Below are 14,983 nucleotides of genomic sequence, written 5' to 3' on the forward strand. Positions count from 1 at the left end.
TCAATCAATCAACCAACCAATCAACCAACCAATCAACCAACCAATCAACCAACCAATCAATCCATCAACCAACCAATCAATCAACCAACCAATCAACCAACCAATCAACAAACCAATCAATCAACCAATCAATCCATCAACCAACCAATCAATCAACCAACCAATCAACCAACCAATCAACCAACCAATCAATCCATCAACCAACCAATCAATCAATCAATCAATCAACCAACCAACCAAATAACAAACCAATCAATCCATCAACCAACCAATCAATCAACCAATCAATCCATCAACCAACCAACCAATCAATCAACCAATCAATCAATCCATCAACCAACCAACCAATCAATTCATCAACCAACCAATCAATCAACCAACCAATTAATCAATCAATCAACCAACTGACCGACCGACCAGTCAAATATTGATCATTATCAATGGCACATGGACTGTGAGAGTGTGACTAACAGATCCTCAGATCCAGTTCTTTTTCAGAAATCCTCTGATAACATTTTATTGTGATCACTCAATCCTTTCATTTCTCTTAATGTTTATTTTAAATACTAATTAAAGTTGATCAACTTCAATAGTCAAAATATACGTTTTATTTTCTAAAATGTTACTTGTTTTTGCAAAGTTGGAGCACTTTGTTAAAAAAACACCTCGTGGTTAAGTTCTGGACAGGACCTTGTAACAGGAAGTCAGTCAGAGCGTTCTGTTTCACAGCATCTGGAGCTGCTGCTGGTGGACAGAAAGGTGTGAGAGTGTTTTTACATGTGGAACCAGCAGCTTCTCCTCCTGCTCCAGCCACAGCTTGTCCATCAGCATCTGCTGCTTTTGCCGCTGTAGCGTGTCCTCCACTCTCCTGCTGTCCCACGGGGGGGCCGCCTGAGCCTCAGGGACCTGATCACACACACAGTTTAAGGCAAAGTGGTGACCCTTTTGTGAAGTTGGAGAGTTCATCTACATGGTAACCGAGCTGGAGGTGACTCATCAAATTCGTCTCTCTTTTAAAACATTCGTTTGGTTGAAGCGCCGTCAGCTTTTTAGAGGTTTCTGGTAAACGTGTGCGAGTGTGGGTGCATGTGTGATGACACCTTTGGGTGGTTGATCCGAGGGAGGGTGTGGCCTTGTATTCTGGACGGCTGGTGAGACACAGACAGAGATCAGATCATGTGAGGACATGGAGACAAACGTTCTGCTGCTGCAGGAAAACTATCTGCTGCACATTCTCCTTAAGCCTTTGACCGCCTGCTCGACCAAACACTGGGAAACATTTGGAAACACAGGGTTTGAAAAATATTGATTGTGCGTGTCCCAAGGTACAAAAGGCTTAAAGGAAACTTTAAGGAAAAAAATTAAAGGAAAACATTTTGTTTTTACAAATATTAAAATATTAATAATAAAAAAAATCTGGCTAGTGACGTATAAGCACCAGATAGTAACCAGAACATTTTTTTATTCAATTTTTAGAAAGAAAAAAAAAACAGTTACTATCTGGTGTGCACCAGATAGTAACTGTTTTTTTAAAAAACATTTTTTACTTTTTTTATTTTTATAAAAACAAGTTCTGGTTAGGAACTAGAATTTGTTTTTATTGCTTCACCTTTTTTTACCGGGCCCCTAAGTAGTCTTAGTGTTTACTTCATGTTTTTTCTAATGTGTCATCTCACATCTCAGGCTTCAGTCTTTTCCTCAGCGACATTAAACTGAGGAAAAGACTCAGTTCTGAGCAGCTAACACCTCTACTCTCTTCAACGTTTACCGTTGGCCTGGCTAAGACTCGTTTAGTCTCACAAGTCTGTCCTCTGCAAACATTTAATGATGAGGTTCAAACATGCAGGTGCTGTAATCTAGTGACCATAAGATGAACTGCATCCATTTCTCTTTTTTTAATAGCTTTTGGTACTGCAGCTTCACCAAAACCACCTAAAACTGCTTCCATCTGGATTAGGAAGATGAAACATCTGGATCGAGACTCAAACCTTGGGTGGAGGATCTGCTTGATTATGGTCAAACATGGATGTGGTGGCTTTGGCTCTGCCTCCATGGTTCTGCTGCTCAGACTCCATCCTTTGGATGTCACTGTCAGACACAACCATACATCAGTCTGTACTAGGGTGGGTATCACCAATCATTTCTAGAATAGATTCTGATGTTTTTGTTAGAAATACCTTAATGATCTATATATGTTTTAAATATATTTATACAGTTCACATACTGTAAAATGTATTAGTGAAATAATATCATACAGTGTTACATGGATTCTCAAATGGATAAACTCCAACAATTGTTCTGCTTCTCCTGGAGGACGTTTCAGTTTGGCCACTAGGTGGCGATGGAGCTATAGCATTACACCTTATTCCAGAAGAAGAAGAAAGCAACAAACAAATGGTTGTTTTGAAAATATTTCCTTAAAAGAGTTTTGGAAAATTCATATAAAGATGTTCATTTAGTCAGCAATGTATGTTTATGTTCACCGAGCGTTAGCATTAGCCGCCCTATGGGAAATCCCATTAAATGTCAGCATCAAGCTAACAGACTTTAACATTATGCATTAGATCAATTTCTACTTTAATGGATAGATTATTGATCTATTAAGCTTAGGAAAATAAACTACATTTTAAAACAAACATTTTAACATTACTATGAACTTAAACTTAGATTGGCCAAAACAGCTAGCATGTAGCTAAAAAACTAGCTAAACTTCGAAATAGCCTAAAAAACTGAAAAAAGCCTAAATTAGCCCAAACAGCTAGCATATAAATATTAGCCTGAGTCCAAAACAGCCTTAAAAACTTTTTAAAAAGCCTAAATTAGCCTAAACGGCTAGCATGTAGCAGAAATATCAACTTAACTCCTAAATAGCCTAAAAAACTAATACAAGGATAAATTAGCTAAAACAGCTAGCATATAGCTGAAACATTAGTTAAACTCAAAAACAGCCGACTAAAAAAAAGGCTTAATTAGCCAACTCAGCTAGCATGTAGCTGAAAAATAGCTAACTTAAAAATAGCCTAAAAAACTGAAAAAGCCTAAATTAGCTAAACTAGCTAGTGTGTAAATATTAGCCAAACTTCAAAATAGCCTAAAAAAGTCTTAGTAAATGACAAAATAGTCCAAAAAAGCTAGCAAAATACCAATTTTTAAAACTTTAAAACTGTAACTTTTCAACATAATTATGAATAATAAAAAGGCAGGAATATTATTCCAGAATATATTCAGTTTAGATCGATTTAGATCGGTTTATGAACCCAGCCCTAGTGTGCACACCAGAAAGAACTTCAACACTTTCCTTGTGTCTACCACACACACCTGAGGGAGCAGACAAGTTGTCTGAAGGTGGGTCGGCGGGGCGGCTCATAGGCCCAGCAGCGGGTGAGCAGAGCGTAGACGGGCGGGGGGCACTGCTGCGGTTTAGGAAGGCGAACTCCCGACTCCAGCTGGTCAATCACCTGACTGTTCTCCAGCCAGAAGAAGGGCTGCTGGGCCAGAGAGAAAATCTCCCAGACGCACACGCCTACGACAACACCAACAACAACACGGTTACCGCAATGCAGAACTTAGCAGCTGAGAAATTGCTTCATCAATTCACACATTAGAGTCGTCTAAACAGCAGCAGGTGTGCGTCTAGATGCGACACGTTTGCTATTTTAAGCAACTCCATGCAACACTGTCAAAGATAGTTCCTTTAGCTATTTATAGACCGACACGCAGATAGACAAAATGATCATGTGTGTCATTACTCACCAAACATCCACACATCGCTGGCTGTGGTGAAGCGTCTGAAGTTGATCGATTCCGGTGCCATCCATTTAATTGGTAACCGGGTGACTGAGGCTGAACTCGGACAAAAACAAAGACCGCCTGAGTTCCCCTCCTGCACCACCGACATCAGAAACAGACTTTACCATCTTTACCTTTGTAGTACTCTTGCTCGTCAACATATCGAGACAGGCCAAAGTCGCCAAGTTTGACACATTCCGATGAAGCCACCAAAACATTTCTGACCGCGATGTCTCTGGAGAACAGAAAAGCAGAAGTTTCAGATGAAAGGAGGAACCAAAACAGAAATAGAAATGTCATTAAAGCTGACTGGAGTAAGAGTACTCCTCAGCCTTCAGTCCAAACCAGCGAGTGTTACCTGTGCACCATGTTGAGTCCCTCTAGGTAGGCCAAAGCCTTGCAGATTTGCAGCGAGTACAGGGTTAACGTCACTGCGGTCAACATATACTGCTGCTCCATAAGATAGTTTCCCAGCTTTGGGAGACACAAAACAACACTCCAAAGCATTAAACACAGATCTATTGTAGTTCATTCATGCAAAATGCAGACATTTGAACTTTTCTGCATAAAACTTAGAAACGCCAACCTCTCCATGTTCATAGAGCTCCATGACGATCCAGACCGGATCCACCTCAATGACTCCGATGAGACGGACAATGTGAGGATGGTCCAAGTTTTTCATCAGACCTACAACCAGAACCAACAACGCAGCTTGGATCAGCACCAATGCTAATTTCTACGATGCTGCAATACGATAAAACTCAGTCTTGTCAGACGAATGAGAGCTCTCATACTGGAGTTGAGTCAAAACATGGAAACATCTTCTAAATCCTGTTAGGAAACCCTCCACTCTGACAATGCTAAAGTCTAAATTACAATGTTTTTGATAGCTTGGAGGCAAATTGATTGTCATTTATCAAAGAGGCTACAGTATTTGAGCAACATGCTAACATTTTTGGCTAAGTTGTTAACTACTGAGGTTTTTTTTAGACTCATTTAGAGATTAGCTTCTATTTTAGCAACATGCTAACGTTTTGGACTAATTTAGTTTACTGAGGATTTTTAGTCTATTTTTGAGTTTAGCTTGAATTCAAGCAAAGAGCAAGCTTTTTTAGGCTAATTTGGCATTTACTAAGGTTTTTTGGGGGCTAATTTTGAGTTTAGCTAATATTTTAGCTACATGCTAACGTTTTTGGCTAAATAGTTAACTACTGAGGGTTTTTTAAGCTAATTTAGAGTTTAGCTTCTATTTTATCAGCACGCTAACGTTTTGGACTAATTTAGTTTACTGAGGAATTTTAGGCTATTTTAGAGTTTAGCTTGAATTTAAGCAATTAGCTAGCTTTTTTTTTTAGCTAATTTGGCATCTACTGCGGTTTTTGGGGGCTAATTTTGATTTTAGCTAATATTTGAACAACACGCTAACGTTTGTTGGCTAATTTTTTATCCAATGGTTTTTTTTGTGGCTAATTTAGAGTTTAGCTTCTATTTTAGCAACATGCTAACGTGTTTGACTAATTTAGTTTACTGAGGATTTTTAGGCTATTTGGAGTTCAGCTTGAATTTAAGCAAAGAGCTAGCTTTTTTTTAGCTATTTTTTCATGTAAGGTTTCGTGGGGTTATTTAAAGTTTAGCTAATATTTGAGCAACATGCTGACATTTTTGGCTAATTTGTTATCTAATGAGTTTTTTTAAGGCTAATTTAGAGTTTTGCTTCTATTTTTGCAACAGGTTAATGTTTTTGACTAATTTAATTTAATGAGGAAATTTAGGGTGTTTGTGAGTTTAGCTTGAATTTAAGCAACGAGCTAGCCTTTTTTTTGGCTAATTTGGAGCTTAGCTAATGTTTAAGCAACACACTAAATATTTTACAAAATTGGCATGTGTAAGGGGTTTTTAAGCAATTTTACTAAGAACTTTTCAGAAATTCAGATCAACTTCAGCGCTCTTTCATAGTTCTTTAACAAAATTTCCAGCCTTTTGGCAAATTTAACGTTTTGCAAATCGTTTTTGCATTTTTCAGCAAATCCCTTCAGCAATTAAAATAAATTCTGTCACCATTTTCACCAAAGAGCTTCAGCATCTTCAGTGACTACTTTAAGCAAAAAGCATCATCACAGGTGATGTATCTTTTCTAATAGGAATTAGCCATCATCTCTCCGGGTGACCAAACTTCTCACCCTGTCTCTATGGGAGCATCCAGCCACCCTACAAAGGAAGCTCATTTCAGCTGCTTGTATGAAGGACTTGTTCTTTCTGAGCTCAGAACATAGGTGAGTATTGCTTTCTGGCTCAGCTCCTTCTTCAATCGACACCACTCCAATCCCCTTGTCAATATCATGCCCCAACCCTGTGTCCCTTGAGGAAATGACCCCACCCGGGGACAGGAGCACTACACCTTCCCAGAAAGGACAGACTATCTTCCTTATACCCTCAGACTTGAGTGTTGACCTTCCTCCCAACACTCATTGGATGTGATGGTTTGGGGTTGATGAAGGCAACAGGACAACATCATCTGCAAAGTGGTCCCCAAACGTGACCCCGTCCGGCCCTGGCTCAGTCTAGAAATTCTGTCCTTAAAGACTACACAGAACTGGTGATAGAGGGATGCTCTGCCGGAGTCCAGCATGCACCGAGAACAGGTATGACTCACTGCTGGCTCTGCAAACCAAACTCCTTCCCTAGTCATACAGTTTTGGAGCAGCATTTGATGAAAACGCAGAAACTTCTCACTGACAATATGTTGACAAAATGAAAAAAAGAGCTAAAGAAAGGGTACCATCTAGCCACTGAAAGTGCAACCACAAAATCATCTCAGAAACAAGTCCAGGTATGACCAACATGAGAGATCAACCACTACAGGAGTGTGATCGAGTACTTCTAACAAATATACACAGATATCGAGACAGAAGTACAAACTCCAAGACTCAGGATGTTAAACCGAGAGAAAAAACGTCATTCGTTTGACTTGTGACAAACCTAGAAATCAAACTGAGGAACCTGTAACCATATGCATCATGGTAGGGTTATTCAGGTTAACCTTAAAGACAGAGCTTGGAAACATTCCAAATCCAACCAAGTATGATGAGGACATCTAAACCTTTTAGAGAGTGGGAGACGTAGCCGAGTCTAAAAATTAACTTTCAGATTAAAACAATTAATCAAAAGCAATACGTAAACAGGCATTATTGTTAAAAATCATCTTAAATGGTTAAATAAATTATAGTTCATTAAAATGTAAAGGTTGCAAGATTTATAAATAAGTTAATTTACAAAAGAAAACTGGTAAAAAAAATTGTTAACAGTATTTAAACAGTTTTTTAATTTTATTTTCTGTGGAGTCTTGTTTCATTATCAAGTTTGTTTCATTTGCAATCTCATTGCGCATGTATTTTACTATTTTTTTAACCTAACATGTTAATGTCAGTCTTTTGGTTTTGGATGCTTATTGTTATCAGAACGTTCATGACTTTACTGCTTGTATTTTTGGTTTTCAGAAACTTTGAGTTTTTGAAATATCAAGCAAAATATGCTAAGATATTCAGATTTCAAACATTTTGGTAGATTATCAACAAACCTTTAATATATTCTTGGACTATGTTTTCATCTTTTATAGTAATAAAAAAAAGAAGATTACTTCATATTTTAGCAACATGCTAACGTTTTTGGCTAATTTGTTATCTACTAAGGTTTTTTAAGCTAATTTAGAGTTTAGCTAATAAGAAACATGCTAACGTTTTAGCAAAAGTGGTATTTACTGAAGGTTTCTTAGGCTAATTTAGAATGCAGCTAATATTTTAGCAACATGCTAACGTTTTTGGCTAATTTGTTATCTACTAAGGTTTTTAGGCTAATTTAATGTTTAGGAATATTTTTAAAAGCATGCTAACGTTTGAGCTAATTTTACTGAAGGTTTATTTAGGCTTATTTAGACTTTTTTTGAAGAATTTTGAAGGAAGTTTAGCTATTTTTTCAGTTACATGCTAGCTGTTTTGAGTACTTTACGCTTTTTTTAGGCTATTTTGGAGTTTAGCTAATATTTCAGCTAAATGCTAGCTGTTTTTGCTAAATTGGTTTTTTTTTGTTTGTTTTTTAGGCTATTTTGGAGTTTAGCTAATATTTCAGTTACATGTCAGCTGTTTTTGTTAAATTACGCTTTTTTTCATTTTTTCGGCTAGTTTGGAGTTTAGCTAATATTATTATTATTGGCTACATGCTAGCTGTTTTGGCTAATTTAGGCTTTTTTCAGTTTTTTTAGGCTATTTTGAAGTTAAGCTATTTTTCAGCTACGTGCTAGCTGTTTTGGCTAACCTAAGTTTTTTTTTTTTTTTTTTTTTTGTTTTTTTTTAGCTGATAATTAGCTTCAGTGATTCCAGCTATCAACATCAGCATTATTAGCCTTCAGCACTAGCATCTTCAGCAGCCAAATTCAGCTTACAGCATTCACACTAGTATTATCACAGGTATCGCTATATATCTAGCTCATAATTATGTTAAAAAATTATTGTTTTAAAGTTTTAAAAATGTAGTTTTGGGCCGCTGGACTCACAGGTGTACGAAACAAAACTCCTGCTTTCCTCTGTCCTGTTTTATTATATGCCACATCAAAAACAAACACACAGGAAACAGGAAGTTCACAGCAGCTGTGGTCTGGCTATCCTTTTAATATTCTGGTATCACACAAGCTTCTGTTTTATAGTGAAGCAACTATAACGTCAAAGTTCCTCTGTCTAAAAACAGACCCACTGTTTATAGATAAGCAGAGTTTCACTTAAAGCTCCAAAGGAGTGCTGTCTGTAGTAAAACTGAGTGAGACGAGATCAGGACTCCGCCTCCACAGGAAGTGATGACTGCAGCAGTCACGTACTCACCAGCTTCACTGAGAAACTTCTCTTTCACTTCTGCCGAGCATTCCTTACAGGTTTTGATCGCCACGCGGGTCTTCTCCCCGCTCTGCATTAAGTAAATGAAAGTTCATTTTTTGTTTGTTCCTCTCGAGTATCAGTAATTAACAATGTCTACATGAATACATAAAAACAGGGGATAAGCTTTTCTCATCAAGTTGCTTCAGCATTTTTGGCAGTTTGGCAATTTGGTTTTGCGTAGTCATCTTTAGCTATTGAACATGTTACAACATGACTTCTTCTTTTATTTAATGCTTCAGCATTTTATTGAGGATTTTGCTTGAGAAAAGCTTTCGTTTATTTTATTTTGAAGTAAACAGCTTCTGACCTTAAAGCATGGCACGATTGTAGGTAATGGAAGTATTTATCTTGTGACAGTTTGATACCAGGTGAACTCACCTGGCTTGTATAAACTCCCTCGTGAACTTCTCCAAAGAAGCCCTCACCGAGGATCCCACCCAACACAACGTCGTCTCTGGAGATTCTCAGTTTGTCTAAAAAGGAAAAATATTACAAATCTTTAATGATATTCTTAATTTTAAATTACGTTTTTTTTTATTTTGAACCTAATTTTAAAAAAAAAAAACGTAATAAAAAACTTTTTTGTTTGTTATTTTCCCTGCAGGTGCCAAATATTTTATAGAAATTACAAATAATTTGGTTTTCTAAGACTTTTATTTTGAAGGAGAACTCACCCACGCAGACTGCGATACTTTCTGGAATCTCTGCATAAATATCAGAACCTGGAATAAAGGAATTTTTACTAAAATAACAACAAAGTGCATTCAATTTTTTGCTGAGTAGAAATAATGACTAAAGAATCACATTTTCCTCGACTGGAACAAACTTCTCTGGCATTTCTGGAAAAGAGAAAAATCATTTTAGTAGACAAATCAAAATATTCCAAAAAGTTTGTTCAGATGGAAAGAGTGGTGACAGTTTATCGGCATGACTTTCCATGGTGACTCACTGCACTGGGATGTCAGGAAGCTTCTGTCTGCCGTCTCTTCCTGTACAGAAACACATTTAAAAAAACTTAAAGCTCATTTTGTATCAAAAATGCAGAAACTTTAAAAATATGTATATAATTGCAAGAGAAATGTTTGTTCTTGATTTCTCCTTTACCTTTGGGGGGTCTGGTAATCACGGATTTGTCGGCGCCTCCTTCCAGTCGACAGTAACCGTCGATCAAGTCGGCCATGTTTTCTGCTACGGCCATGGAGGAGACGTTCACCGACAGCGGCTGGAAGTTTAGAGGTTTAAATTAATCAGTCGGGACTGATTTTTTCCTTTTTTATGCTCATCTAACAACAAACAAATGTGACTTAAAAATGTAATATTACAACAATATAGGATTCATGCCAAAGAGAACTAACTCTCTCCTGACTACCAGCGATGCCAGTTTGCTGGCTGTAAAAGTCGTTTTTAAACCTAACTATCTCCAACCACTGCATCGACTGAATCAACTTATTTTGGTTTCTACAGAGGGCGTTTGGGGCTTTTTAATGATAACTAATGTTAGGGGAAAAACTTTAAAATGTACTCTAATGAGACCATTAATATGTGAAGACAACTTTCCCCAGGGACAATAAAAATGATTAATTTAATTTAATTTAGTTTGGCTTGATTTGATGTGATTTGAAGAGTGGTGGTTAAACTGCAACCAAACTCTAAATCAAGTTTTTTTGGCTTTTGGCCTCTATAAATGGGAATTTAAAGTTCTGTCTGTTGATAAATTAAAATAAAACTGTTTAATTATTCAAATATAGTCAAAAATCGTCTGTGTGCTGCCCCCTACAGGTTACTTCGACAGTTGAATTTTGTGATTGGTCAAACCATGCAAGTTTCAGAAGTTTAACGTCATGATCTGCATCTCCAGTTATAACAGTCCTGCCCCCAAGCCCCGCCCCCCTGACTGGATTTTCACATTTCTGCTGTGGGCGGAGTCAGCCTCCAACTTCCCCGTTTGGTTACCCTTTAAGCACTTGCAGAAAACCTACTTACAAGATAGATTTCAATGAGTTGAAATTGATGGTAAAAATACCAAAAACAAAGCATAACATCTTGTGGAATTCCCCAAGGCTCCATTTTAAGACTAATATTGTTCATACTTAATTTAAATAACATTGCTAGAATAATAAAAAGAGAGTTTGCTGCTTTTACAGATACACAAATGTATATTATTCGGGTCGAGGTATTTTCAAATGAATCTCAGAAATAGAAAGGGAGTTAGTAAAATAAAAAAAATGGTTTGAGATCAATAAGTAATTTTAAATGAAAATAAAACAAAAATGTGTGGTTTTGGGTACGGATAAAGCAAGCAACACAGTAAAGCTTCATTTGATGCGATAGAAACCAAATGTGGAATAAAAAAAAAAACAATGTATTAAGGTATATTCCACAAAACCCAAAGAACCAAAAAAACTTTCTTCATATTTTATATTCAGCCTTTATTCTTCCATAGTTCCAGTGATTTGTGATGTGATTTGATATTGTGATTTGTAGTGAGAGCAGGGAACAGGTGGAGGTGGAGTTAGAGAGGTGGAGGTTTGCCCTGGAAAGGAGAGGAATGAAGGTTAGCCGCAGTAAGACCGAGTACATGTGTGTGAATGAGAGGAACCAGAGTGGAAGAGTGAGGTTACAGGGAGAAGAGATAAAGAAGGGGGAGGAGTTTAAGTATTTAGGGTCAACAGTACAGAGTAATGGAGAGTGTGGAAAAGAAGTGAAGAGGAGAGTGCAAGCAGGTTAGAATGGGTGGAGAAAAGTGTCAGGTGTGATGTGTGACAGAAGAGTTTCAGCACAAATGAAAGGAAAGGTGTACAAGACTGTGGTGAGACCAGCCATGTTGTTTGGACTAGAAACAGTGGGACTGAAGAAAAGACAGGAAGCAGAGCTGGAGGTAGCAGAGATGAAGATGCTGAGGTTCTCTTTGGGAGTGACCAGGAAGGATAGGATCAGGAATGAATACATCAGAGGGACAGCACATGTTAGAGGTTTTGGAGATAAAGTCAGAGAGGCCAGACTGAGATGGTTTGGACATGTTCAGAGGAGAGACATATTGGTAGAAGGATGCTGAGTCTAGAGCTGCCAGGAAAGAGGTCTAGAGGAAGACCAAAGAGGAGGTTTATGGATGCAGTGAATGAAGACATGAAGGTGGCTGGTGTTAGAGTGGAGGATGCTGAAGACAGGCTTAGATGGAGGGAACTGATTCGCTGTGGCGACCCCTGAAGGGAAAAGCCCAAAGGAAAGAAGAAGATTCTTCCATACTTCCAGTATTCCAGTGAAATTTGAGGAAATATACACAAAACAAATATTGATCCAATACAAAGTTGATCAAAATTGGTTTTGAAGAATCCACAAATGCGTTACTTAAACAAATCAGATGGTGTATATTAAAATACTGTACATGTAAGAATGTTAGAGATTTCATTTTGTTCCTTTTAAAGTAGTTTATCTTTTTTTACATAAAAGAAAAGAGAAACATTAGAGTTATTTTATGTGTGAATCATGCTGGGTAAGAACTACAGTAAAATGGAGATGTCATTCTGTGTTTGGAACAAAACTTTAGAATTGTTTTAAAATGGATTTTAAATTAGTTGTTGATGTGAAACATTAAGTTACAGTTAAAATATCAAATAATTGGTTGATACTAGAAAAAATGTATGATGTCATTGTAAATATGCATGTGTATCTGTATACTGTTTACATGTGTTAAATGTGTGGTAGTGTGTTGCATTCAATGAATTTTTTTTTTTTATGTGTTCAATAAAAACCTGTATTTTTCATTCAAATTGTTTTGTTTTTCGTGCAAACTTTAAGAACTACAAAAGTAAACAACTATAAACAGGCTGGACACGAACTCTATCTGCTCATGTAAACCAAAGCATGACGGCCAATTAAAAGTTGAAAATCCTGGATGTGTCGTAGACACAGTCCGCTCAGCTGAAAGCTCATCACGCTGTCGCCAGACTCTTTTCTTCTTCCTGTTCAGTTTTTGTTTGGATTACAACTGTTGTAGGCCCAAAAAAAGTGCTCCAAAAGTGAAAAAAATCAGAAAAAAGTGCAAAAAATAAATGAAAAAAAATATCTCAAAAGACAGAAAAAAGTATTAAATTAAAGGAAAAAATATATGTAAAAAACATAAAAAAGTATACCGGAAAGTTAGTAAAAAACTATTTTTAAAAATTCTAAACAAAATCATTTATATGTATATAAAATCATTTAAAAAAGTATCTACAAAAATTACATTTTTTCCAAAAATCCAAAAAAGATTAATAGAGCAAAAATCTCAAATAAGACGGAAGAAAAATCTCTAAAAAGATCATTAAAAATCTCACTTACATTTTTTTTAAAAGCTTTCAATAAATTATCTCTAAAAAAACATCAACATAAATATAGAATACAAACTTTGGAAAAAAAATATATCTTAAGGCACATGTTATAAAATCATGTTAAAAAATCATGTATATACATATATATATTTTTCTTTTTTGAAAACATCTACAAAAATTGCATTATTTTGAAAAACGGAAAGAGATAAATTAAAAACTAAAAACTAAAATCTCTAAAAAGTAAAAAAAGTCTAAAAAATAATTAAAAACCCGACTTCAAAAAAGCAAAATTTGCTTTGAAAATCATTCAATAAATTATCTGTAAAAAGCATTTCAAAAAACATTATTTCAAAAAACAGAAAAGATTGAATTGAAAATCTGAAAAAAAATCTCTAAAAGCAAAAAAAAAATAAATAAAATAACAAAAAAGCACAAATCCTAAAAACATCTAAAAAAAACCAGACAATGTGCCACAAAGTAGACCACACCCACCACCTGAGCATCCCGGTGTCTTCACTGTTTTTGTGCCTAACATGGTCGTTTGTATTGACTCACAAACAAAAATGTGTTCATATCGGTCAGTCTAACGGATGATTCCCCAAAGTTTTGCTCTACAACATCTGTGGATAAAGTAAGGTGGAACCACAGGAAAAAACAGGGAAAGAAATTTGATTGAAAAAATGTTCACTTTTTAAAAAACTAAATTCCACAGTCATCCAGTACAAAGTATACCGTATGAATATGTATACAGTAAAGCATTTTGATTTGGGATATATTAGTCAGCTTGAGGTGAAGTTTTGCTTCTGTTTCATTCATGACCGGGCTTTAAACGCACGAAGCTTCAGTCCGTTTTGGGTAATCTTGATTATTGTTTAATAGTAGTAGCCACATAAACGGTCTGAAGCCGTACTCTCACCTGTTTGGCTCCGTCGATGTGCACGGTGAGAAGGGCGCGGCCGTCCCCTTCTGCCGTACAGGTGATGCTGCACACCTGGGAGAACTTGGCCAGACAGATGGGCTGTGATGAGGAGAACGACACGTGTTGACTCCTGTGGCTGAATTTGGAGGCGTTCAGGGAACGTGTTGCTCACCGATGAGTTTTCGGTCCGTTGGTGGATCCCCTGAGCGCCGATGATCAGGTCTATGGCCAAACTCCAGCCGTGCTGTCGACAAAGGATGGATTCCCAATCAGAATTACGATTTACGAGCTGCAAATCAAAGAATCAGAAGTCCACCGGACCTCGAGCTGGCAGGCGTAGCTCTCCTGCGTGAAGCTGTAGCACTGAGCCAGAGCGGTGAAGAACTTCGTGATGCACTGGTCCTGCTGCAGAGTGCAGTAGCCCTGGAACGTCTGCTGGATCATCCGGCGCAGCTGCTTAGGCTGACACGCAATCGCACAATTACTCAGAACCTAACCACAACAGAACCAAAGGTTTGTGTTGGTGTCTCTGTACCTTCATGCTCGCAATGAGCTCCTTGGGAAAGAACAAATCCAGCCCCACGTCCCGCCTACAAGACGAGAAAGGGAAGTCTGTGCTGACAGTTTTACTTCTAGATCAGGGGACCCCAAACTTTTTCTCGTGAGGGCCACATAACTGTTTTCTTATGTGGGGTTGGTTCTTAGGCTAACAGAAACAGTGTTTTCCAGAATGCCCCACATGGGTAAATTATAAAAAAATCATTTCTTTAATCCTCATAGAAGAAAAATAATACTAAAACATTTTAAAAACAAGATATATAGCACTACCTGCAATAATGCTCGTGTGAATGCTGTGGCCGGTAAAGATGCTAGTGCTGATAGCTGAAGATGCTGAAATTGATAGCTAAAAAAGGCGGGAGCTGATAGCTGAAAACCCTTAAGCTGACAGCTAGCTAAAATATTAGCAAAATGCCAAATTAGTCTAAAAAACTGGAAAAAAAATCTAAATTATCCAAAACAACTAGCATGTAGCTGAAATA

The 14,983-nt window shown here is 37.1% G+C and overlaps 1 protein-coding gene across 1 annotated transcript in view; it reads right to left on the minus strand.

Annotated features, from left to right (window-relative positions):
* LOC112138372 (protein-tyrosine kinase 2-beta) overlaps window positions 1-14,983 on the minus strand; it is a 27,175-nt gene that overhangs the window by 5,453 nt on the left and 6,739 nt on the right. The window contains exons 6-23 of the mRNA XM_024260924.2: window positions 14,479-14,533; window positions 14,265-14,405; window positions 14,116-14,187; window positions 13,941-14,042; window positions 9,819-9,936; window positions 9,664-9,703; window positions 9,519-9,553; window positions 9,389-9,436; window positions 9,093-9,187; window positions 8,661-8,742; window positions 4,376-4,476; window positions 4,148-4,263; window positions 3,924-4,024; window positions 3,754-3,843; window positions 3,319-3,523; window positions 1,989-2,088; window positions 1,101-1,148; window positions 778-906 (exon numbers count right to left, since the gene is read on the minus strand). Coding sequence (XP_024116692.1) covers window positions 778-906; window positions 1,101-1,148; window positions 1,989-2,088; window positions 3,319-3,523; window positions 3,754-3,843; window positions 3,924-4,024; window positions 4,148-4,263; window positions 4,376-4,476; window positions 8,661-8,742; window positions 9,093-9,187; window positions 9,389-9,436; window positions 9,519-9,553; window positions 9,664-9,703; window positions 9,819-9,936; window positions 13,941-14,042; window positions 14,116-14,187; window positions 14,265-14,405; window positions 14,479-14,533 — 1,678 coding nt within the window. The remainder of the gene's footprint in view (window positions 1-777; window positions 907-1,100; window positions 1,149-1,988; window positions 2,089-3,318; window positions 3,524-3,753; window positions 3,844-3,923; window positions 4,025-4,147; window positions 4,264-4,375; window positions 4,477-8,660; window positions 8,743-9,092; window positions 9,188-9,388; window positions 9,437-9,518; window positions 9,554-9,663; window positions 9,704-9,818; window positions 9,937-13,940; window positions 14,043-14,115; window positions 14,188-14,264; window positions 14,406-14,478; window positions 14,534-14,983) is intronic.

This window comes from Oryzias melastigma, unplaced genomic scaffold (assembly GCF_002922805.2).
Source record: "Oryzias melastigma strain HK-1 unplaced genomic scaffold, ASM292280v2 sc00160, whole genome shotgun sequence".
NCBI lineage: Eukaryota > Metazoa > Chordata > Actinopteri > Beloniformes > Adrianichthyidae > Oryzias > Oryzias melastigma.